The 22,910-nt window shown below is 35.2% G+C and overlaps 2 protein-coding genes across 3 annotated transcripts; one reads left to right on the plus strand and one right to left on the minus strand.

Annotated features, from left to right (window-relative positions):
- Window positions 1-320: 320 nt before the first annotated feature.
- LOC306857436 (tudor domain-containing protein 1-like) lies at window positions 321-14,466 on the minus strand. 2 transcript variants are annotated; one of them, XM_079397380.1, is made up of 26 exons: window positions 14,334-14,466; window positions 13,606-13,777; window positions 13,460-13,518; window positions 13,041-13,125; window positions 10,733-10,847; window positions 10,586-10,649; window positions 10,402-10,485; window positions 10,146-10,325; window positions 9,805-9,948; window positions 9,532-9,700; window positions 9,354-9,440; window positions 9,089-9,265; window positions 7,135-7,242; window positions 6,785-6,955; window positions 6,375-6,626; window positions 6,060-6,194; window positions 5,864-5,971; window positions 5,058-5,228; window positions 3,828-4,166; window positions 3,572-3,688; window positions 2,892-3,008; window positions 1,998-2,165; window positions 1,520-1,894; window positions 1,219-1,293; window positions 926-963; window positions 321-775 (listed from the first exon to the last, which is right to left on the minus strand). In XM_079397380.1, the coding sequence occupies exons 2-26, from the start codon at window positions 13,760-13,762 to the stop codon at window positions 716-718; spliced, it is 3,555 nt and encodes a 1,184-aa protein (XP_079253506.1). In that variant the 5' UTR covers window positions 13,763-13,777; window positions 14,334-14,466; the 3' UTR covers window positions 321-715. The 2 variants fall into 2 exon arrangements, with proteins under 2 accessions (XP_079253506.1, XP_079253507.1); XM_079397381.1 differs by having other exon boundaries at window positions 13,041-13,098; window positions 14,334-14,412.
- An 823-nt stretch (window positions 14,467-15,289) lies between these two features.
- LOC306857633 (endoplasmic reticulum-Golgi intermediate compartment protein 2-like) lies at window positions 15,290-20,571 on the plus strand. Its single transcript, XM_079397659.1, has 14 exons — window positions 15,290-15,393; window positions 15,956-16,092; window positions 16,178-16,286; window positions 16,397-16,443; window positions 16,558-16,625; window positions 16,727-16,767; window positions 16,871-16,972; window positions 17,151-17,246; window positions 17,343-17,398; window positions 17,632-17,733; window positions 17,956-18,053; window positions 18,135-18,297; window positions 18,507-18,586; window positions 18,697-20,571. The coding sequence occupies exons 2-14, from the start codon at window positions 15,987-15,989 to the stop codon at window positions 18,709-18,711; spliced, it is 1,083 nt and encodes a 360-aa protein (XP_079253785.1). The 5' UTR covers window positions 15,290-15,393; window positions 15,956-15,986; the 3' UTR covers window positions 18,712-20,571.
- The last annotated feature ends 2,339 nt before the right edge of the window (window positions 20,572-22,910 follow it).

Genomic DNA, 22,910 nt, shown 5'->3' on the forward strand with positions numbered 1-22,910 from the left:
ATTTCTCTTGCATGAAGTTATTACTATAATTCAACAAAAATTAAAAACTGCATGCGTTTCCTCCATGGAAAACCTAAGAGTAGGTCTTGTTCATTTTCATAGCATCTTTCTTCATATAATAAAAGCAAATGGTAAATGGAGGCAGGTATTCCCTAACTATGTGGCTAGACTGTATTCCACAGAAGTCAGTCTCACTAGTTTGAAATGTGGATGACAATAAATTGTGAAAAAGGTTTGCTCCTTTGCTAAACCCTGCCATTTTTAAAGGCTTGCCTGACCAATAAAGAAAAATAAATAAATGAGCATTCTGGATATTCTATAAAGAAAAAGAAAAAAAAGACTTCAAACAAACTTTATTTTTTTTAATCAAGACACACTCAAACAAAACTGGCCTTTGATAAACAAAACTGACCATGTAGAACTTAAACAATGGCAGTGCTGCATAATTCACGGTTAATAGTTAGTTTTTTCCATTGGCTCAAGAAATAAAAGCATGAACATTATATGTAATAAAACACCAGCAACAATAATGTTGGTTCAATAAGAAAAATAAAATACCCATGCCTTTAAGTATAAAATCTATTTTCTCAAGTGCTGACTTAAAGACTAGAGTTTGACATCACTGATACATTAACTCAAAAATAACTGAAGGAAGAAAAGAAAACTGGCAGTGGCCATTTGTTTTGAACTTGACACTGAAGATCTTGATTGGTAACTATTTGGTTCCACCAACTTGTTTCACGAGGAGGAGGATCAATTTCTCGATATGGTCAATCTGAAAGAGGGAAAGACATTTAAAAGCTAAAAAAAAAAAAAAGACAAGCCTGTGTATGCGTCAACTATGTATATTGGCTTGCATTTGCGTTCTAAAACAAATAAATAAAATAAAAAAGGTGTCTCGAATTGTGTTTGCAGATTTCCCAACCTTTTGTTTCAGCTCAATACAGCAGCATGTTTGAGGACCTGGAAGAGAGAGAGAGAAAAAAAATAATAAAAAAAAACACCTTATGTAGATAAATTGACGAAAGTGCACATTTGTATTTTAAAGCTCATACGAGTATAAGGTTGCCACTTAAAAAGAAACCAGCAGTTGGTCATGCACTAGGCTAAACCACTCAAGAGTATCTGACTGTCATTGATTGCAAATGTTACATTTACAACTATTTTTACAATGCTCAATCTTTTATAAGTCTCAGTCTCAGAAATGAAAATACCCACCATTGCCGCTTTTTGTGCTTATAATATTGTGCGGCTCAGAGCATTCCACTGCAGTCATCATCTTGGACATGTTTTCTGAAATCAGACATAAACGTTTGACAACTGCTCCCCTGGATATGATGACAAGGCTCCTTTTAAATAACACCTTTGCATTACAGCTGAGAACACCAGGTGGAACAGCACCTGTGCATCACAATTTCATTGCTAAAGGTCCTGGGCAAATTCCTGCACAAGCCTTGTAAATACCTACATTAATACACATCTTGACTACAAGAATTCTGCTCAATGTTTAATTCCTCACCTGGTTCCTCAAGCCTGCAGCTGGCACTTAAAGGCGGGGATTGATCTTCCAGGTGAGGTTTCTCAACATTTGCAGATTGAGGTTGATCTGCGGGCTTGATCGAGCTGACAGTTTGTGTCTTCCTCTGATCTACATCCTTTTTTTGCTCAACAACAATGGCAGTTGGCTTTGAGTTATCCTTACTCTGTCCTTTCTGCAGAGCTCCAAGGATAATGGAATTAATGTCTCTCTCAGCATGACCAGACTGCTGGGTAAGCGTTAGCAGGTTGGAGGTCCCATCAAAGCCCTGCAGGGATGCAAGGATGCCCCCGCTCAACTGAATCCCAAAGAGTTCCAAAACTTCAGTGGGCCACACTGTAGGTAAGTTCTCTTTACCTGTGAAGGGAAAGAAAAACAACAGGATCACAACCTGACTGAGAAATCTGTCCTCTGACCTACAAAGGTTTTAACATGTAGATGAGTTCAGGTGGTAGCTTACCTGCCAGTGCACATCTGACGATCTGGAATGGATGCTGGAGAAGTTCTTTGGTGATGGGAAGGATACTGGTGACAGGGACTGTCTCCATGTTCCCATAATCAGCATAAATTACATGCGCATGCTTGCTTGTTACCTCCAGCACAACAGCTCGGTACCAATTTTTGTCACCTGAATGATCAGTTGAATTTGACTGGTTAAAGAAATCAACCAATGAATCCTTACCTATTACTTTAAAGAGTTTTTATTACAAATACCTGCTTAACCAAGTACAGTAATCCCTTTATAATTTTTTAACAAATCATGAAACTAATCATGGAGGCTGCATTAATTTTTTTTAACAGGGTATAAAATGGGTATATTCAATATAATACAATAACCATTTAAAATATATATTTTTTTCTATTTCATATATTTTGAAATGTAATAAATTCCTGTGACAGCAAAGCTAAATTTTTAGCAGCCATTACTTCAGTGTGACTTGATCCATCAGAAATCATTCATGTTAATTTAATGCTCAAGAAACATGACTAATGAATACTGTTGTGCTGCTTAATATTTTTGTGGGAACTTTGATGCATTTTTCAGTATCTGATACGTAAAAAAAAAAAAAAAGTTTTTATTGAAGCATTTATTTTAAAAATGTATTGTAACTATGTAAAAGTCTGTACTGCCATTTTTAAAAATCAACTTATTTCATTCTTGTTGAAAGAAATTAAATTTTATTTGGCAACAAAATCTTACCCCAAACTTTTGAAAGGAAGCACAAGTTATAAAATACTCTGCTTCTTTGAAAATATTTACTGTATAGATTAATAAAACTACACATCATGTGAAGTTGACGATTCCATCTATTTAACATGGTAAGAGTAAGCCATAGGTGAAAGTGAAACTGACCTGAGAACTGCGCACAACAGGCAGCTCCTGGTAAAGGGTGGCACTGATTGGGGTTTGACTGTTTGCAACAGTACTTCGCAACGTCGGTCATTACAGTCTTCAGACCCTCTACATTCACTGGGGGACAAAATTCAGCTGAATATAAAGCATCATTATTCTAATGGTCATGCTAAGATAATATAACCATTGTAACTAGGGTGACCAGAAGTCCCGAAAAATTCGGGACAGTCCCGAAATCTAAGCTGCTGTCCCGAATCCCGCTCTAATTGTCCCGAAAATTATACTGAAGCAAAATCTTAAATAGTTATTGTCTGATAAAACATAAAAAACTGTCCGTGGAGCGAGGTTGAGTCATCCTGCATCCTGCCTGGCAACCAGCCCCCGCCGGATGCTCATTGGCTGCAGCATCTTGTTTTTTTTTTTTTTTTGGTTCATTAACTTCAGTTTGAAGTATAAAAATAGCCTAACGTTACTTCTATATTATATAAAATTATATGTATATGTAGGCTACTTATATTAATAAAAACATGATTGGTTCAGTCACTTTCGTTTGAAATTCATTATCTTTATTATTCATTACCCCCCCCCGTCCCGAATTTCAACCAATCTCATCTGGTCACCCTAATTGTAACAGTTGCTTTAGCTAGACTTTATGCTGTAAATGCTATACGAGCGCACACCTTGTCCAGGATTCATGATGTAAAAGAGACTAGGGCTGATCACTGCTGCCACCCTGGGTTGGAAAGTGTCAGTGCAAGACAGCTCCAATGTCTTCCAGTTCAAAGGAAAAGAGCAGACTAAAGGACCGTAAAATTGTAATTATACACAAGAACAACAAAAACCGACTTGCATATTACTAATAATAGCAATTACAAAACTTCATAAGGTACTTAAAGCATATATAAAAAGGTTTTAGCATCAGTTATGCTAACTTACTTGAGGTAGAATCTTCTGTGTTTTTGGCAACTCCCTTGTTCACTTTCAAAGGCTCTCCAGCAGGTGGATTCTGATCAATGGGTTTAAGGGTGGGCAGATCCTCAATTTGATGGGTTGGTTTAGCTGGCTTCTCTGGAGGCTGCTTCACCTGTCCAGAAGGTTTAGCTAGGTGCTCTGAGATTAGCACAGCAGCAATGCTTTGTCCAGAGCTCTCCAGATCCACCCCATAACCCTTCTCAGTGATGGACAGCACTTTGCCACTCAACGGCTGACCAGCACAAAGACCCTGAAACTTATGCACTGCCTCTTTAGTCCACTGACCCTCCAATGGTTCCACTCCTGCACACACATATGTACAATGCATTTAAAATTTTATATACAGAATACATACTTGCATATTGAGAATACTAGAGCCTGACCGATATATCGCTTTGCCGATTTTATCGGCCGATATGAGCCAGTCGCAGATATATCGGCATCGGTGAATATGAACAACACTTATGATTTTTTTTTTTTTTTCAGAACATAACAGATAAAAAGCTTTTTAATGGTGTAATTACTTTGCTATATTAGCAGGGCCCTCTGATTTCCACGATACAGAAAACATGGATGGAATCGTGAAATTCAGTCATAAAAATGGAATTTACTGTATAATGCGGAATTTCACAGAATTAGTCATTTTTGATGGAAAAAAAATACAGACTAGCGTGTGAGAATATTAAACTGCAAAAAGACTTTAAATACAAATCCTCATGTTCTCAAGTTATATTTTGTTCTGTTTGTGTTTAAAGTTATTTATAATCAGTGAAGTGAAGTTTACCGTTTAGTGCACTGATGTCAGACTCATTTTGGATAAAGTTTGTTAAATATATTTAACATTACATATCTGTCACGTCGTTAAAAGTGTTTGATCACATTTCAGTGATCATTACAAAAAATATGTTTATGTATATAATATTCTGTTTCTGTATATACTATATTGTACCAGTCAAAAGTTTAGAGACACGAATGGGAAGTGTGTCCAAACTTTTGACTGGTACTGTACTAGAATATACACATCAAAATCTGATTTTTTTTACTCCCTAATATCGGTATCAGCCCCCAAACACCCATATCGGTCGGGCTCTAGAGAATACATATTTGTTTACTGTAGTTAATGCGTGGAAACATCATTAAAAAACACATTTTGAATGATTCATAGACAAACAGACAGCAACAGAGAAAGCAAACCTGCAAGCCAGCAACGAATTGCTTGGAAAGGCATTTTGAGCAGGTTTGGAGTGATGGCCTTTAGATGTGCTGCCTCCACCTCACAGGAGTTCCCATAGTCCACAAAATAAACTCTGGCTTTACCCTCTCCACACACTTCTAATACCATGGCCCTGTACCAGTGGGCATCTCCTGCAAGCAGGGAGCAAAAACATAGAAATGTTTTTTTCCCTGAAAAATGTATTTTATTTAGCAAGGATTAGGGTTGCAAAAGGGTGGAACATTTCTTGAAACTTCCTAAACGTTTCAGAAAATTCCCCAAAAATTCTGAAAGTTTCTAAAAATAAAATCCCAGAAAGTTCCCAAAATGTCTGGAAAGTTTCAGAAATTTTCTGGACATTTTCTGCCCTTTTGCAACCCTAGCAAGGATGCATCAATTTAAATCAAAGCGGACAGTAAAGACTTACAGTACATTGTTACAAATTATTTCCATTTTAAATAAATGCTGCTCTTTTGAGCTTTGCATTTATAGAAACAAAACATATTACACAATATTACCATTGTTACAATATTTTCGATCACAAATGGAGCAATTAAGCATAAAAGTCATCTTTCAAAAGCATTAAAACAATCATACTGACCCCAAATTTTTCAAAACATCTAGGATCTTAAGTACACAGTCTTAGCGGTCAACTTTTCTGTTTCAGTAAATGAAGTTTTGATTCAATACAGGGAAAAAATGTCTTTTTGGTTTGTTTCTGTTACTTTCATTGTAAGTGAGTTACTGTAACCATGGTTTTTGCTTCTGAAGGATGAGTCAGTATCACCTGTGAAGAGAGCACAACATGGTTCTCCCACAGTGGGGGTGAAGGAAGCTCTCTCCGATTCACAGTGCTTCATGAGCTCATAGGACAGCTCTGTCAGGATATGTGCATCTGCCAGACACAATTAAATACTTAGTTTCAAACGCATCCGTAATGAGTCCCACAAAATAGGAAGAATAATACTGATGGACAACCGTACCTGCTTTTCTGTAGTTGTAACAGTAGAATTCATCAAGGCTCTTCAGACTACTGATTACCAGCTCCACCTTTTGGCCATCAAAGGGAAGTTCAGCACAAGTCCACTCCATTTTCTCAACAACAGGTTGACTGAGGGCTAGAGTAAAATAGAAAAAAAATAAAATAATAATAAATAAATAAATAAATATATATACACATACATACACATATACATACATATATACACATACATACACACACACACATATACATATATCAATTATCCTTTAAAAAAAATGATCAGAAATGGAAGTTATTACAACTATTCTTCACTTACACGGCATTTCAGGGAAGGAGGCTTGAGTCGGTTCGTGCTTCTCAGTCTCCACACTTTCAATGGCAGCATGACCCATGTTTACCAACACCTCAGCGGCATTGGTCTGAGGGTCACTGGATTCATCAATCATGGACACCAGAGCCCTACCATCCTTCTTACCCAGAATCTCAACCCGAATGAAGCGGTTGCAAACTAGACGTTTCACCATCAAAATGGCCTCCTCTGACCAGGTGCCTGTTGGAGACTTTATGCCTAGAGCAATATGAATGTTAAAGGGTAAAGGGGAGTAATTATTGACAGAATTTATTTTTGGGTGAACTATCCCTTTAATGAATCAAATTTGGCTCAGCATACACAGATTTGCATGCATGCACACAATTACAAATCGGTGATAAAACATTGTACTGTACCTGCTAGAGAACAAGGGATTGCTTGAGTTGCCAAAGCCAGCAACTCATTGCTGATTGGTCGTAGACGATTTAACTCAACCTTCTCAGAGTTACCAAAGTCTATGTATCCAACACATACACGATCTTCCGAGGAATATGCCAGAACTTTAGCTCTATACCACTGGTTGTCTTCTGTAATACATGGAGATCTGTTCAGAAGACATCATATGTGTGTGTGTTTTTTTTTATTATTATTCAACTGCACCCAATCCCTTTCACTGTGTGAGAAGGAGCACTATTGACATTTGTACACGAATCAAAAAGGAAAAAGAAATATGAAAAGAAAAAATGTCTGAAGACACTGGACAGACCAGAGAAGAGCGAGCAGCAGACAGTTCCTGGTGCAGGTCTGAAGTTCTCACTGCCCGGAGTGTTTGAGCAGTGCTCCCTTAAATTCACCTGCAACTGCTGGATTATACCTAAATACAAGAAGATTGCATCATGAACCTACTGAGTACAGCATATATTTTAAAAAAGGTAGAAAACTACAACAGATAATGCTAAAACATTGCAACAAAGCTTAAAGGGATACTCCACTCCAAAATGAAAATTATCAATATTTTGTCAGCGTAGCGCCATTTTGAAAAGCATCCGATGGACGCAAAGTGCGTACACTATTCTCTTTACTTTACTAACTTTTACTTTTAGTCTTTTAGCAGACGCTTTTATCCAAAGCGACTTACAAATAAGAAAAAGTAACTAAAACTAAAAGTTAAAACTGTAAATACTCTATACCCACCCATTTAAGAAAATACAGAAATTAAATAAAATTGACAAATGCATACAACAACATTTCAATAGTAAACATATAAAAGGAAAAAAATAAATAAAAATAAAAATAAAAAGTGATACTTATATCCTTTGCCGGTGTCCTAGCCCGGTGAAGTCGCACGGTAGATTCGATGGTCTTTACATTCTTTACTTTTAGTCATTAGCATTCTCTATCATCAGTAACACATGGAAATATGCTTTTTCCGTTCAAATCAGCATAAATACGTACAATACGTATCCATGCATTACTGATGACAGAACAGTGTACGCACTTTGCGTCCATCAGATGCTTTTCAAAATGGCGCTACGCTGACACCGAGAGACAGAAAGAAACGAATTGTTGAATGTTATTAGTTTACGGTCATATCCTTATCTATAAAGGTCACAAATTCACGTGAGCATTTCCATTTTTGCATAAATGTCCGTCCTGACAGTCTGTGTTTAGTTTAAAATACCGAATGAGCAGCGGCGCGTCAGACAGACGGAACACAGTAGAGAGGGAGACAATTAATAGGCTATTCAGCTTTAAAATATCCATTGTGCTAAAATATATTGTTGAAAGTTAAATTAAGGTTTAAAAGTCAACATGCAGTGCGAGTATTTTATGAAAGTAGGTACTGTAAAGGCATAACAGCGTGTAATTGTATGAATATAAATATGAGACGCTTCATAGCCGCCTTATTACAGGATAAAGAAATGACAGTAAATTAAGACGATCAAAGTGAACATGTGTTCCTGCAGAACATTACTCTTACCTGTTGGTTAACGCTGAATTTCTGTTTTTATTCGTCTTTATTTTAATTTTTAATAGAGATTTAAACTATATTCACTATATACAATGCTCAGATTTATTAAAAACAAACTTATGTAAGGTTTTTAACAAATTATGTAAGGTTTGTGCCAGTGCTGCTCTAAACTAATAGCATTGGTGATTACAAGTCTTTTTTTTTTTAGCTTTCTGTAGGCCTATTGGTTAGTCCTCCAATATGCATAAGCTCTTTAGTAACAGTAGTAGGCTATTTCTAATGCAATAATATAATTATTGCTGTTATCTATGAAAGAAAGGCAGAGCGCTTTATAGTGGGTTTTTTTTCAGATACCCAATTTCAGTCAAAAAGTACATAATGCCAGCAAGAATGCAAGCTGTTTGCAAGGCATTGGAGGCCATTTTTGTTATTGTGTGAATTAATACTATTTAGTCGTTTCATTTTGTTATTTGCCCAATAAATGACAATGATTTTTTGACGGATTCCTAAAATATTTGTGTTTTCTCTTTATGACAGATGGTCTAATAAATTAAGCACTGTATGTTTTCAAAGCAATCAGTTGGCACGTTTGTTTGAAGGACATTGGACAGAATGTGGAATAGTGTGTTTGTCATAAAATAAAAAAAAATCAGATTAATCGGCTAACTAATCGATTATCAAAATAATTGTTAGTTGCAGCCCTAATTGAGATAAAATTGTGTTTTAAATTGAGATGCAGAAAACTCACTCGTATTTTCAATCTTTTGACAGAGAATCTCTGAGGGAGACTGGAGGTGGGTGACGACAGCAGTGAATGTGTCACCCACTCCCTGAGTCAACGGCTCTGGAGGCCTGGCATCCGAGTTTTCATTCTTTCCTAAAGACAAGCGCTTGAAATTCTCAAAGGATGCAGTCATCAATGAATCTGAAGGGGGATGTGAATAGATGGAGGTGAAAAACAAAGAATGGAGTGAAACATTTCATGAAAAATACCAGATAAAGCAGCAACTCACTGATGTCACGTTCAGTCTGTGGTTTGACAGAAACGTCCTTCTTTACAGCATAGCCCTGCTCTATCAGGAAAGTGCTCATGTATTTACCTGTGAAACAAATTTAGATCTACTATTTAAGTCTTCTGCATTTCACACAAACTCTCCAAACAGCCACTGCAATGAACCATGAATGCCCTACCAAGAGTGCTTAGAGGAACATCTACAGCAAGCAGAGCTCCATCATTCACGATATCCAACACTGTGAAAGTGAGAATCTTTCCAGCAATTAACTGCCTTACAGCAATAGTGCATTCGCCTGTCCAACTTCCTGTCAGAGGCTTTACCCCAGCAACACAACACTGTAAAGCCTGTCAGACACAAAAAAGCAGCTCTGGCAATAGCATGACACAGTGGCATCATCAAAATATTAAAATATAAATATAATGCATTATGGAATGGAGATACAACTCACAAATGGTGGTGCAGCATCAATGTTCTCAGAGAGAGGCCTTATGTTGTCAAAAGTAACATTCTCCTCATTTCCAAAGTCGATGTAAAACACACTGGTAACTCTGCGGGCCACATCGACTGACTGAACCTCAGCTCGATACCAGCTCTAAATCAGCATAAAAAAAAAGTACCAAACTGAGCACTATAATATTCACTTCAGTCTATGTTTTGAGATAGATAATTCCATTGTCCTGTTAAGCAGTGCACTGACACACAGGAACAATAATGTTTATTTCACAAAAATAGTAATCATTGGGGTTCTGACAAATGTAACTAAATTTGAAAGAAATCAAATTGCCTCACCCGATCAAGAGAAAATTTTACAGCACAGAGCTCCCCAATTTCAGGCTTGTACTCGGCAGCAAATGAAGAGCTATAGGCCTTCTGGAGCTGTTTGGTGATGTTTTTCAGGGACTCCATCATTTCTACTGACTGCAGGTGAATGGAAAATTCCCCAGGGTTCCTCAGGTCAATCACTGTACCCTGAAAAAAGATACCCTGTGAGGCACAATATGTGTTTATAGGGCACAAAGCGGTATAGGTCTAAACTGAAAAGTACCTGTATCTCAGACCCTTTAGAAACAACATTCTTGCGCAAATCACGTCGATACATTCTCTTTGGCTGTACATCAACACAGATTTCCTTTATTAAACAAAAAAAAAGGAGAAGTGATGCCTGCTTATGAAGGAATTAGATGAACTATTGTCTAGTGACCTAGTCACTATAGCAACCATTGAAATACCTTAGCGTGAAGTCCACCAAGTCCATTTCCACTTGGCATAGGTGTGGATTCCTTAGTTTTCTCACTGATTGAAAAAAAGGCATATTTTCACATTGTGCTTCCAACATGCAAATGACACTAATATCGAGAAAACATCCCTGCCAGTACCTGGCAACTTCTGGGGTGCTAGCTTTGCAGACATGTCGATGAGCTTTCCAATCCTGAGACTGACAAGCTGCAGAACAGTAGCATGTTTTTTTACAACGAGTGCACCTGAAGTTTCCTAAAGAGGATACAAGAAAAAAAAATTCGCAAATGACCTCATTCTGCTCATAAGGCACCAGTATTAGTGGACAGGACTTTTTTTTTCTTTTTTTTTTTTTACATGTGCACTGCAAAAAAAAAAAAGTTTTCCATTACAACTAATCTAAAAACAAATCTTTAAAATGACTAAGTCTTGTGTTCTAGAAAAAAATAGCAAAATCGAAAAGAAAAAAAAAAATGTTATGATATCTAAGAGGTGTATTTGGACCTTTTTCTTTATTAAAATGAGATCGTGAAGAGGCTCTGGGACGTGTGATAGAATGGAGTATGTGATTAAACTACCATGAGGAACATATGATATAAACGGACTCTTAGGGGTGTGCCATATCATACCGTCCACGATAATACTGGTATAATTTTTACATAATAAAAAGTGTCATATCGCGATCAATGATAGTGACTTGATGACGTATTTGCTAGGGATTCAACGATTGTTCGGCAGCCGAAATTATTTGGCCGAAAATAGCAAAAAAAAAAAAAAAAAAGCTCTTTTGGTGTTCGAATAAGCAAAAAAAACAAATAAATTGTACCGAACAATGACGTGACGCAATCAAAGAAAAGCGTGCACTAATGCAGTGTGGAAGCATTTAAAACTGTCAGAGAAAGACGCAAAAAGTCATTACAAGCACCGACAGCGAGAGACTGTTTAGTACTGCATCGCATGTCTTCCATGGGAAGAGGAAGAGGTGGTTGTTGCTGGTTACTGTGTGATGATTAAAATCGCAAAATGGCCTTGAACAATTAAATACACTGCAGAACGTTATGTTTTCTAATGCACGCATGAACTGCATGTGTTCAAACAGCACTGCAGGAGCTTGCGACGCCGTCTCGTTAGCCAGCATTCAAATCCAAACAGCGAGGGAAATGTGAAACTGTGTTACTCGTCAGTTGCTCAATAACACTTATGAATTCTTACAAGGCATGTGACAATGTGATGTGCATCTTCCCAAATTAGTAATGAGAATAATTTGCGGCGGGCCGCTCTCCTAAGATAATGGCAGGGGAAACACAGACATTTATTATAACGTTCATACATAGTGTTCAAACAGGGATCTGTAATATTTATTTTCTAATCTTTTAAAAGAATTCCCTTCTGCTCAGCAAGGCTGCATTTATTGCAAGCATAATTCAAGCAGGGGGTCTCAAATGGCCTCAAAATATTATTTTACTAACTTATAAAAGTTAAATTGTGCTTTGTTGGTATAATGTCTGCTAGAATGCTAAAAAATTATCAGTGTTAAATAATTTTTAAATTGTTGTTTTGTATTAGTGTACAAAGTTTAAAAATAATTTATTCCATGTAGTGTCCATTTCATTCATTTAACATTTAATATTGGAGGCATCCAAGTTATTTGACATTTGAACATTTTGTTAAAAAAAGTAACAATAGCTACTTTCCCTGGTATTTGTTTACTTTTATAATGATGTAACTCAGTTACTATTTGTGAGAAGAACTATAATTACTTTTCTTTTTTTTAAGAACTTGCTCAACACTGGTCACTATTATTGCACTATATTGCTGCTTCTGCCACCTTATGACAATAGATTTACACTTCGAATTAGGTAGTCTGTCATCAATGACAGTAGCTCATTGGAAAAGGATGGAAAATGCCCTTCATTGTGTTTGCACTAATAAATGCTGCTGCCTGCCAGCTGCAATCACCTATAAAACTTTGTTCCATTGTTTTTTGTATATCGTCATAAATATCATTATCGCAAATATTCTTGAGACTATATTGCCCACCGCCTACTGAATATCATATATATGCCATTATCCATATTTATCTTATTTACACATTTTGCATCTTTAAACTTTCCTTTGAACACTGCCAGTGGTGTTTTAAAATACATATACAATGTATAAATCCAATAAAGATGTGTTATAAAATCCAAATGTTATAGTTAAAACAAGACAAATCTGTCAATGTAGTAAAAACAACAGTTTCTTTTTCTTGTTTAAACGTACTAAATTTGATCACATTTTATAAATATCTAAAGTAGTTTTCCTTCTCAAGTAAATGTATCCTGATTTAACAATGTTTAGATATTTGTACTGGAAAACAATACAAAATAGTGTGTCAGAAAATAATTTTTGCAGTGAGACAAAATGACAAAGAAATGATGAATACTGAAATCAAGCAAAGTAACCTACCCTGGTGACTGCAGTAATTGCACAGCTTTACCAGTGGGCCCACCATAGACCCTGATGTCTGTGGGGAAGACAAAAAATCTCCACACTGCAGGAAAATGAAACACTTTAACTACTACAGAACACTCTCTGATCTCTGGTTAAAGTGATAGTTAATCCAAATGTAGGTAACCAAACTGTTTCTGGTCCCCACTGAAACATCCATACAGGTATGGAACTACTTGACATAAGTTACAACAATTTTTAGATTTGAGTGACCTATGCCTTTAAAGCCTCAAGAGGAAAATATTACAAATATATCCACATAGCAATACAACCAATGTCAAAGTATTAAGACATCAGGTATTTGAATAATAATAATAAAAAAAACACTTTAAAAGATAAATATAAAATTGTATAAACAAACATCATCACATACGTACATTCTGACTATTTTTTGCAGAGATCACATTCCCCTTTCTAACAGGATCACCCATAGGACCTAAAGAAGTGGAAAAGAAATAATGTTGGTGCATTTTATTTTTTTTGAAACAAGCATGTGTAATTTTCAAAAACATTTCACCCATACCATCAAGAATGTCACTTGTTAGCAGATTTTCTTGAGCAAGCTCATGAAATGTTGGTGCTGGGCCTCTAGGAGAAACGTTAAGTGAACTGGGTCCAGTCGCAGGTCTCCTCAAAGGGAGATTGGGTCTCATCAGAGTCTGAGTGAAGGCTCGATTCATTCTTCCTCAGTCTTACTGTGAGGTGGAATACATTGTTAATCAGTACCACTGGTCATTATGTGAGTATTTGGGATTATGCAATGTTAGTCAATTCAGCTCCTGGAGAACCAACTTCCTGCAGAGTTTAGCTCAAACTCTGCTATAGTAAGATTACATCTGTCTGTCTTTTCAAGCAAAGCTTGAGACCTACATCAGTTGGTTCAGGTGTGTTTGATTAGAGCTTCAGGAAAGTAACGTTTTATCTGAAGCAGGAGCATTTAAGTTACAATGTTTAACGCACGTGGTGGGTCATGTCCTGGCATAATATAAATGTTAATACAGCACGCAAGCATCTCACAAGAATTTCCTAGATACAAACTTACATTAAAGTCTCTGAACTAACTACAAAATACAGTGTTATGAATATATTTATGGGAGTTTTCATTCTGAGAACAACCCAATGCTGTTTACATCACACGTGGCTTGCTAGGTTCATCGACAGAGCACGTGTATTATTCACGTGTGGCATACCCTTCAGTTTGTTACATTCATTGGGTAAGACTTAAGATGTAATATGGATAAACAACTTTACCGAATATAGTTTTGCGAAGATGAAAGATGGTCCTCACTTTGACAGGAGCAGGTAACCGCGCGTAAAATGGCAAGCACTCAATGCGCATGCTCAATTGAATGACCTCGTTGTGACCTTAGAACTTCACGTGACTGGGGAGCTTTTTTCTGCTTTTCACATTATGCTATTGGTAGGCTACGTAAAAAGTCAGTGTTGTGCAATATATTTCTTCAGAGACTCGAAGGAACGTTTTTTAATATTATTTTTATTTTTAATTTATAAATGTATAAAACCTGCGCAGATGTAAGATATAGACGAGAACATTTAAAACAGTTATAGTAATAAATTAATATAAAAAGAAACTATGAGATATTAAAATAACATTTGAAGTAAATAAAGAATTAGGCTAAATATAAGATGAAATAAGTAATGTGCATAGTTTTTGAATCTCTAAAATAAAACTAAAAAATTACAACAACAACTAAAAATACATTGGACAAGATTAAGGCTGTAACGAGTATTTTTTGTTTATTTTGCAGTTCTTTACACATTAATATTTCAATATATTGATACAATTAAGATTTGAACTGCACAAAAAAAAATTATTCGACCACCTACCTTTGTAAATGCAATAATTATCTAAAATAATTTTGTTTTGAATTATTGTCATAATATATTTTTTTCTTGATATTAAGTGCTATTGAGTTACACCAAAGCAATTTGCCATACTTTCACTTTCAGCTTAATCCTGTCAAAATTTGTGAACAACTTCCTCTAAACAAATATCTTTATATAGGTAAACATATGTACATTTATTTATGTATTTATTTTGATTGAAGCCTTATTGAAGACTGAAATTGCCACTGAGTTTCCAATGAGTTCTGGAGGAAGCATCTGCAGATTCTTAAAGAAAAGCAACATGGTTTCTACAAATAAGACTTGTGCTGGGTTTTGTTTAACTGGAAAAACCAGCTGTCACACAACGTGGCAGTGGTTGCAAAACAGTACATTTGAATGTCAGTAAATGGACGGTCTCATTGAGAAGTGTTCAAACTTTCATCCTAAAGGTGTTTAGAAAGAGGTAAGACAAAGATCTAGTTCACATTTCTTTTTAGAGTTAATTGTAAAGAAATTAACATTAATAGCAGAAATAGGCCTACTTCAGTTGGGTGAACAGGAAGAATGATCTTATATAGCATTTAGCTTGTGTTTAGCAGTTATGACAGAAAGACAAGCACTACAAGTGTTTTCATTAATATAACAAAAGATTAAAATATTTACTAATCTACACTGGTATAGCTTTGGAATCAAACGCAGATGTTACCTCATTAGCTGTTCTCAGCTAATAATTTAGGCAAGACATTACAGGAAAAAAAACATTCAGACTTGTGGAAAGAAAACATCCAAAATACTGTACACATTTAAGTTTATTTAATCTATTTCTATCTATAGAGTTCAATTGGACTATATCTTTGAAGTCAGTTTTCTCTAAATTAGTTTTTTTTTTTTTATCATGCACTTGGCCAGAAATCTCATCGATAGCACTTACATACACCACACTTTTTTTTCTGGCATTAAAGTGACACAGATGGCCAGACCATTAAATGTGACTTTATTCAGGGTTCTTATTTTTGCATGAACAGGACTTATAAATATACAGACATCCATTAAACAATGAACAAGCTGAGAAGAAGAAGTACTATCAACTTAGTGAAAGAACTCGATGCCTTTCCTAAAGTTCCAGAGAGCTATGTTGAAACATCAGCTTTTGGAGGCACAGGTGAATTTTCACATTTGCTGTCTGAATGTTACAGATGTTAGTTACAGTGCATGTTGTTGATTAAGACTTTTGGTTCTCTTCCCAGTGTCACTGATTGTATTCATCCTCATGGCACTTCTGACCATCTCTGAGTTTTTTGTGTACCAGGACTCATGGATGAAATATGAATATGAAGTAGACACAGATTTTACCAGGTGTGTATACAGTATTTGTCATGCTTACATTAGATTTTGTCAAACACTTTTTTTTTTTTTTTTGAGAATTTGAAAGACCTGACCTGATTTTTATTTTTTCTCTTTGACAGTAAATTGAAGATAAAAATTGACATCACAGTTGCAATGAAATGTGAAAGTAAGTAGCCTACATGTTTTTTTTTCTTTTCCAAATTGTTTTTGCCAATGTGTATTGATTATTCTGAATCAAGGCATCTCAAGTTAAAGGTTTTAAACCCATATTTTTGTATAGGAGTGGGTGCAGATGTGTTGGATATCGCTGGCGCTGTCATTGCATCAAAGGAACTTAAATATGATGCTGTAAGTGACTTCAAGCCATCTGCTGCATTTCAGATTTCACTAGACAACTTACCATAATCCATAACAACGAATTTCTTTTTTTTTTTTTTTTTTTTTTTCAGGTAAGCTTTGAGCCCTCTCCAAATAAAAAAATGTGGTACCAGTATGTATAACATCTTTTTCAGTTATACACCATTATGATATAATAAAATAGACAATATGTTTGCAATTATAATAAGTCTTCATCTCTGATTCTTGTTTTTAAGGATATTACATCAGATTAAAAACAGACTGAGGGAAGAGCAATCACTTCAAGATGTACTCTTTAAATCAGCACTGAGAGGATACTTTTCTGACCCAGTTCCACAGTACAGTTGTTTAAATAATTATTATTATATTTATTACAACATGTACAGTGATTATTAAGGATTTACTGAAACATGATAGAGCTAAAGCTTTTCCATTTATAACAATTAATTTAAGGGTTAATCATGCAGTGGATAATTAACTGAACTGTTTTTGCTTTTTTTTTTTTTCTTTGCACAGAAACGATTCTACATCCAATTCCCAGAATGCATGTAGGATACATGGAAAAATCTATGTCAATAAAGTGGTGGGAAATTTCCATATCATATTGGGCAAGTAAGTATACGCTTTTTTAGCAACAGAAATACAGCTGTACTTTAGCCATTATTAACATGTCTCCTAAGAAATTACATATTGAATCTGTGCTCATAGACCAATTGATACCATCAGAGGTCATGCCCATTTTGCTTCATTAATCAAAAATGAAGGTAAGTTTTACTCACAGTTATTAAGTAAGGTAATGATTTTTAGATTCATCAAAATATCATTGGAAGCAATTTAGAGATTGTAATTAAATTACAGTCTTGTCAAGGCACAAACCATTTACTTTTAAAGACATATTTCATTACCTTAATTTGTCATGGAATTCTCTAGAATGGAGGACTCTCACTTTGCAATTTTTTTTTTTTTTTTTTTTTACCATTTTATTTCATTTCTCCAGCTTCTCTTAACTTCTCACATCGAATAGATTCTTTATCTTTTGGAAACGATGTTCCTGGACACATCAATCTCCTTGATGGCCTGGAAAAAATTACATTAGAGCGTAGGTCTTTTTTGTTATATATTTCAATGTTTGTCCAACATAACTCACAGCACAATATGCAGTCAGAGTCTATATTAGATTGCTTTCATGTATACAAATATGCAGATAGGCCTACATTTAAAAGTAGAATAAGTAGAGAATGCCTGTATATACATGCAATATACTTACCAACACATTGATTGTAAGACTGTTTTCTTAATGTTTTTATTTTATTTCTTTCAGAAAATATGATGTTTCAGTATTTTATCACAGTTGTGCCCACCAAGCTGCACACATCAGGTGTTTCAGTGAATATGCACCAGTTTTCTGTTACAGAACAGGTAGGTTCTAGGGTATTTGTGCATGCATTTGTAAATGTGTGTGAAATTGTGTTGCTGATGGTCATGTTGCCTGTCATATAGGAGCGTGTTGTAACCAATGAGAAAGGCAGGCATGGTGTATCTGGGATCTTTATTAAATATAAACTGAGTCCATTAATGGTGAGGGTGACAGAAGAGCATATGCCTTTCTCTTCGTTTCTTGTGAGACTGTGTGGCATCATTGGAGGAATCTTTTCAACTTCAGGTAACTTTCACAGGTTATACAAAGTAAATATAAGACTAATTACGGTAGATGTTTATATTGTTTATGGTAGTAATTTTCAATATCATTAAACATATCAAGTTCATAAAACACATTATTAGAGTTTTGTTGGCATGCAATGACTTTTGTGAACATGGATAGCAGCAAGTGTAGCTTCATAGGTTTTTCTTGTCCTGTGCTTCTTGACACAGGTCTGCTCCACAGATTGAGTGGGTATTTTGTTGACATTGTCTGCTGTCATTTTAGACTTGGTGCAGATCAATCCCAGGAGGTGAGTCACTACTAAGTCACAATGCATGATTTACTTTGGAAAAAAATTATAACAAAGTATAACTATGAATCATGTGCTGATTTTACTAATTGGGTTTTGTGTTTTTCAAGGTTGTCCCTGATTAGGACCCCTGGAACATTTACATGTATTTATTTTGCAGAGACATTTATCTAAAGCGACAAGAAGCATAAGTAGGCCCTGGACATTAGCCTAGACCAACACAGATTATTTTGTTAACAACTGGCAATTATATTATATTCCATTGACAATGCTTCATGGGATTGTAGTTTCTTCCATCATTAAAGCCATTAAGTACACATCTTATAGGTTTTTCATTTGCTTCAAATCAAAGTGTATAATGTTTTGAGTCACCTCACCTCGTAGCTGTTTGGTTTGTTTCATTGTTTATAACTCTTTATGTAAGATTTTAAATTTTTCGATTGGAAAAATACTTCCGGAAGTTCTGTTTTTTGCTGTCAAAATAAAACTTGTGACAATAATTAAACGTTTTTAATTTAAATATACTGATAAAGAAAATATGATGAGAAAAGCACGATGCAAAGTATCATTAAAGCACTGACAATGTTTCCAGAAGAGGAGTAAAAATGTATAAACTAATGTGGTTGATTAATTTCCAAAAATGGATTGGGTGAATGTGATTTCACCAAGTGAAACTTTCTTTGTCATTATTAAAAAATGAGAACAAAGATACACATTACAAATACACACAATATACAAATAAAATAAACAGTGTTTTATTTTCAGGTACAATAGGTGTATTTAGCAGGAGCATTCAAGAAACTGAATGAACAAATATAAAAATAAAACACTATATAGATTTAATGTCAAAATTGACTCTCTAAGGTGTTGCTATGTGGTTGCTAAGGTACTCTGAGTGGTTGCTATGGTGTTGTTATGTGGTTGATACGGTGCTCGGGGTGGTTGCTAGGTTGGTTTGGATAGGTGCTAGACTGTTGCTATGAAGTTAGAGATAGATGACAGATAGATAGATAGATAGACAGACAGACAGACAGACAGACAGACAGACAGACAGACAGACAGACAGACAGACAGACAGACAGACAGACAGACAGACAGACAGATAGATAGATAGATAGATAGATAGATAGATAGATAGATAGATAGATAGATAGATAGATAGATAGATAGATAGATAGATTGATTATAAATATTAGATGGATGAGTTTGAATGGGTTAGAAATAGTACATAGAAGGGAAGCTTGATTGAGCCTCAAAGGATTCTGGGAGTTTACGTTTGAATTTTGACAGTTGGAGTTTGAATAGTTTTGGCTCATTTGAACATTCCGTCAATGTAAATCTGTGGGATTTTTATGATTTTTAATCTTTATTTTTATGAAAACCATAAATCCGTAAATTTAAAGCAGCTATAAAAGCCTGAAGTTTGAACATTTAGATAGATGTTGATAACCTGTTACTAGCATGTTTCTAACATGATTAGCAAGTGACTAGCATGTCGCTAGCATGTTTCTAGCATGATTAACAAGTGACTAGCATGTCACTAGCATGATTAGAATGTTACTAGCATGTTGCTAGCATGACTAGCAAGTGACTAGCATGTTGTTAGCATGACTAGTAAGTGACTAGCATGTCGCTAGCATGATTAGCATGTTACTAGCATGTCATGAGTCCAGGTCCTGCAGTTCTTCCTTTCACCACCAGAGGTCACCATCTCCCGTCCTCCTGGACTCTATTCCACTAACTCCACACACCTGTCACAAATTACACTCCCAGCTGTTCCCCATGTTCATGGACTATTTATACACCACACTCCCGCTGCTGTGTCTGGGTGAATTATTTGTATTAGTTGTAATTAATTGTGGTAGTGTTTGTTCATCTCAGGGGATACATGCACTGTGTTGCTGTTTTATGTATCCCGTTCCTGAATCTGTTTTGTTTTGCCTTGTTGGCCTTTTTTGTTTCGTATTAAAGAGATTCTTACCTGCACTTGGACCCAGACTTCGTCTTTCCACGGCACTCTCTCAGTGTTCCGTGACATTTGTTAGTAATTAAATATTTGCGAGGTAATGACCAAACTTTCTTCCAGAGAATATCACTTACTAAACCATTCCAATAAGAGATTACATCTGATTACATCTGAAACAAAACTCTAATTTTCTTATTGTTTTTTTTACTTGGATGATGAAAGGCACTGTTTTCCAACAAATGTTTTACAAAGATCCACTGAGTGACATGAGATTGGAAAAGAAAGACCTCCAAAAAGCAGGAGAATGTGGCACTGCATCAGCATCAATTACAAACTGTTTCGGACTAATTCCATGCTTAACTAAAAACTCAGAGTAATTACAGACTGAACCATTTTGATTGAAAAGTTGAGACACAAAAATAATAACATTTTTAAACCAATTTAAAAAAAAAGATATTTGTGTTTATACAATAGATACTTGTTATTCCAGATTAGATACGAGTGAGGTGTAAAATTGTGTTTAAAAATGAGGGACCAAGCTAATAACATTTGCCTATGAAAAAGAGATCATCTAACAGGGATTTTCATGATGTTATAGTTACAGATTAATAAGAAATTTAAACCACCTAGTTTGGAAAAAAACACATTAGGGATCAGATTCCATACAGATGAGGGCTTATTGATACAGTTTTTTATCCAATTTATTTTGAAGGTGTTGTTTAAAGTGATGAAATCAAGAAAGTTTAAATCCCCTTTCTCAATGATATGATCATTTTATTCTTCCAAACAAAGTTGAAAAGCATTGTATCAATTTTTTTAAGAATGGCAGTGTCAACATTCAAAGAGACCTTGACAAACCTCCAGCTTTGGCTCGTAAGATTCTTCCCTTCAATGAGAGATCATCACGCTGGAGCCACATATTCAGTTTTTTCTGAGTACTCTCAATTAATGGATTAAAATGTAAGGATCTTCTTTCTAATTCATTTTTTGTTATAATAACACCTAAATAAGATACTTGATCTTTGATTTGAATATTACACATTTCTGACGAATTACATTTTGGACTTACACTTTGAGAGCTTCAAGAACAGGCCTGATGCTTTGGAGAGTTGCTGGATATACTTCAATGCTAAAGGAACTTGATTAGCATCTTGCAAAAAAAGAGTGGTATCATCAGCCAGTTGACTGAGTATCTGTTTGACAGCAATAGAGATACCATGAAGACCTCTATTAGAAATATAAGAAGCGAATATCTGGGAAACTAGTAAAAATATATAAAGAGATAATGGACACCCTTGCCTAATACCACGTGACAAGTAAAATCTAGGAGAAGTACCATATTTTAATTTAATTGTGCTACTACAGTTGTAATATAGAGTTCTTACTCAAAATTTTCCACTGATTTAAATATAAATTTATGTTCAACTGAATCAAAAGCTTTATAAAATTCCAGGAAAAGAATAAAACTATTATGTTCCAGCAAATCACTATAATCCAATAAGTCTAAAACTAATCTAATATTATTCATTATATGACAGTCCCTCATAAATCCAGACTGAGTCTCATCTATAACGGTATCCAAACAATCTTTAAGTCTTTTAGCAAATATTATGGTGAAAGTTTTATAGTCATTGTTAAGGAGTGTGATGGGTCGCCAGTTGTCTAAATTGGTAAGATCTTTCTTAGGTTTAGGAATTAAAGTTATGATACCTTGCATCAATGTAGGAGGTAAAGTCTCTTTTTCAATATTTTCTCTAAAGACCTGAGTTAAAAAGGGAGTAAGTTCATCAGCAAATAATTTGTACAGCTCAGCTGTAAGTCCATCACACCTTGGGGACTTATTGTTTTTCAAACTCTTAACTGCTCTTTGTACTTCCTCAGGAGTAACAATACTATCACAGAAAAATCTATCACTTTCAGATATAACCTGAACATAATTAACCGAGTCTAGAAATGAGGACGTTGTCTGCTCTGAATACCTACTACAAAGATTCTTATAAAAATTGTCACTGTATTTTGCTATTTCCTTTGCATCTATAACAATTTTGCCATCAACACAAAGTTGTTCAATTGTTGAGAGGGTAAAATTACGCTTTTCTATCTTAAAGAAATATGTGGAATTGAGTTCTCCCTGTTCGAGCTATTTTTTCCTGGATCTTATATAAGCACCCCTAGCTCTTGATAAGTACAATTCATCCAATTTCATTTGCAAATCTGCAATTTCAGATTTTCTTCTAGAGACATGCAATCAAAATTATTAGACTGAGATTTTCATAATTTCATGATTAGGTTGTCTTCAAGAAACCTTCTTTTTTTGGCTAAAAGTGTTCCAACTTTTCTTAAATAAACACCTGTCTC

Source organism: Barbus barbus (assembly GCF_936440315.1).
Source record: "Barbus barbus genome assembly, chromosome: 38".
Classification (NCBI taxonomy): Eukaryota; Metazoa; Chordata; class Actinopteri; order Cypriniformes; family Cyprinidae; genus Barbus; species Barbus barbus.

Bases quoted from the DNA above. Each gene is read 5' to 3' on its own strand.
- LOC306857436 (XM_079397380.1), bottom strand. From the start codon at position 13,762: ATGAATCGAGCCTTCACTCAGACTCTGATGAGACCCAATCTCCCTTTG. The intron at 964-1,218 runs GTGGGTATTTTC...TCTCTCTTCCAG, and splicing joins AAGCACAAAAAGCGGCAATG to GTCCTCAAACATGCTGCTGT. The intron at 776-925 runs GTTGGGAAATCT...TCCCTCTTTCAG, and splicing joins GTATTGAGCTGAAACAAAAG to ATTGACCATATCGAGAAATT.
- LOC306857633 (XM_079397659.1), top strand. From the start codon at position 15,987: ATGAACAAGCTGAGAAGAAGAAGTACTATCAACTTAGTGAAAGAACTC. The intron at 17,247-17,342 runs GTAAGTATACGC...CTGTGCTCATAG, and splicing joins TTCCATATCATATTGGGCAA to ACCAATTGATACCATCAGAG. The intron at 17,734-17,955 runs GTAGGTCTTTTT...TATTTCTTTCAG, and splicing joins GGAAAAAATTACATTAGAGC to AAAATATGATGTTTCAGTAT.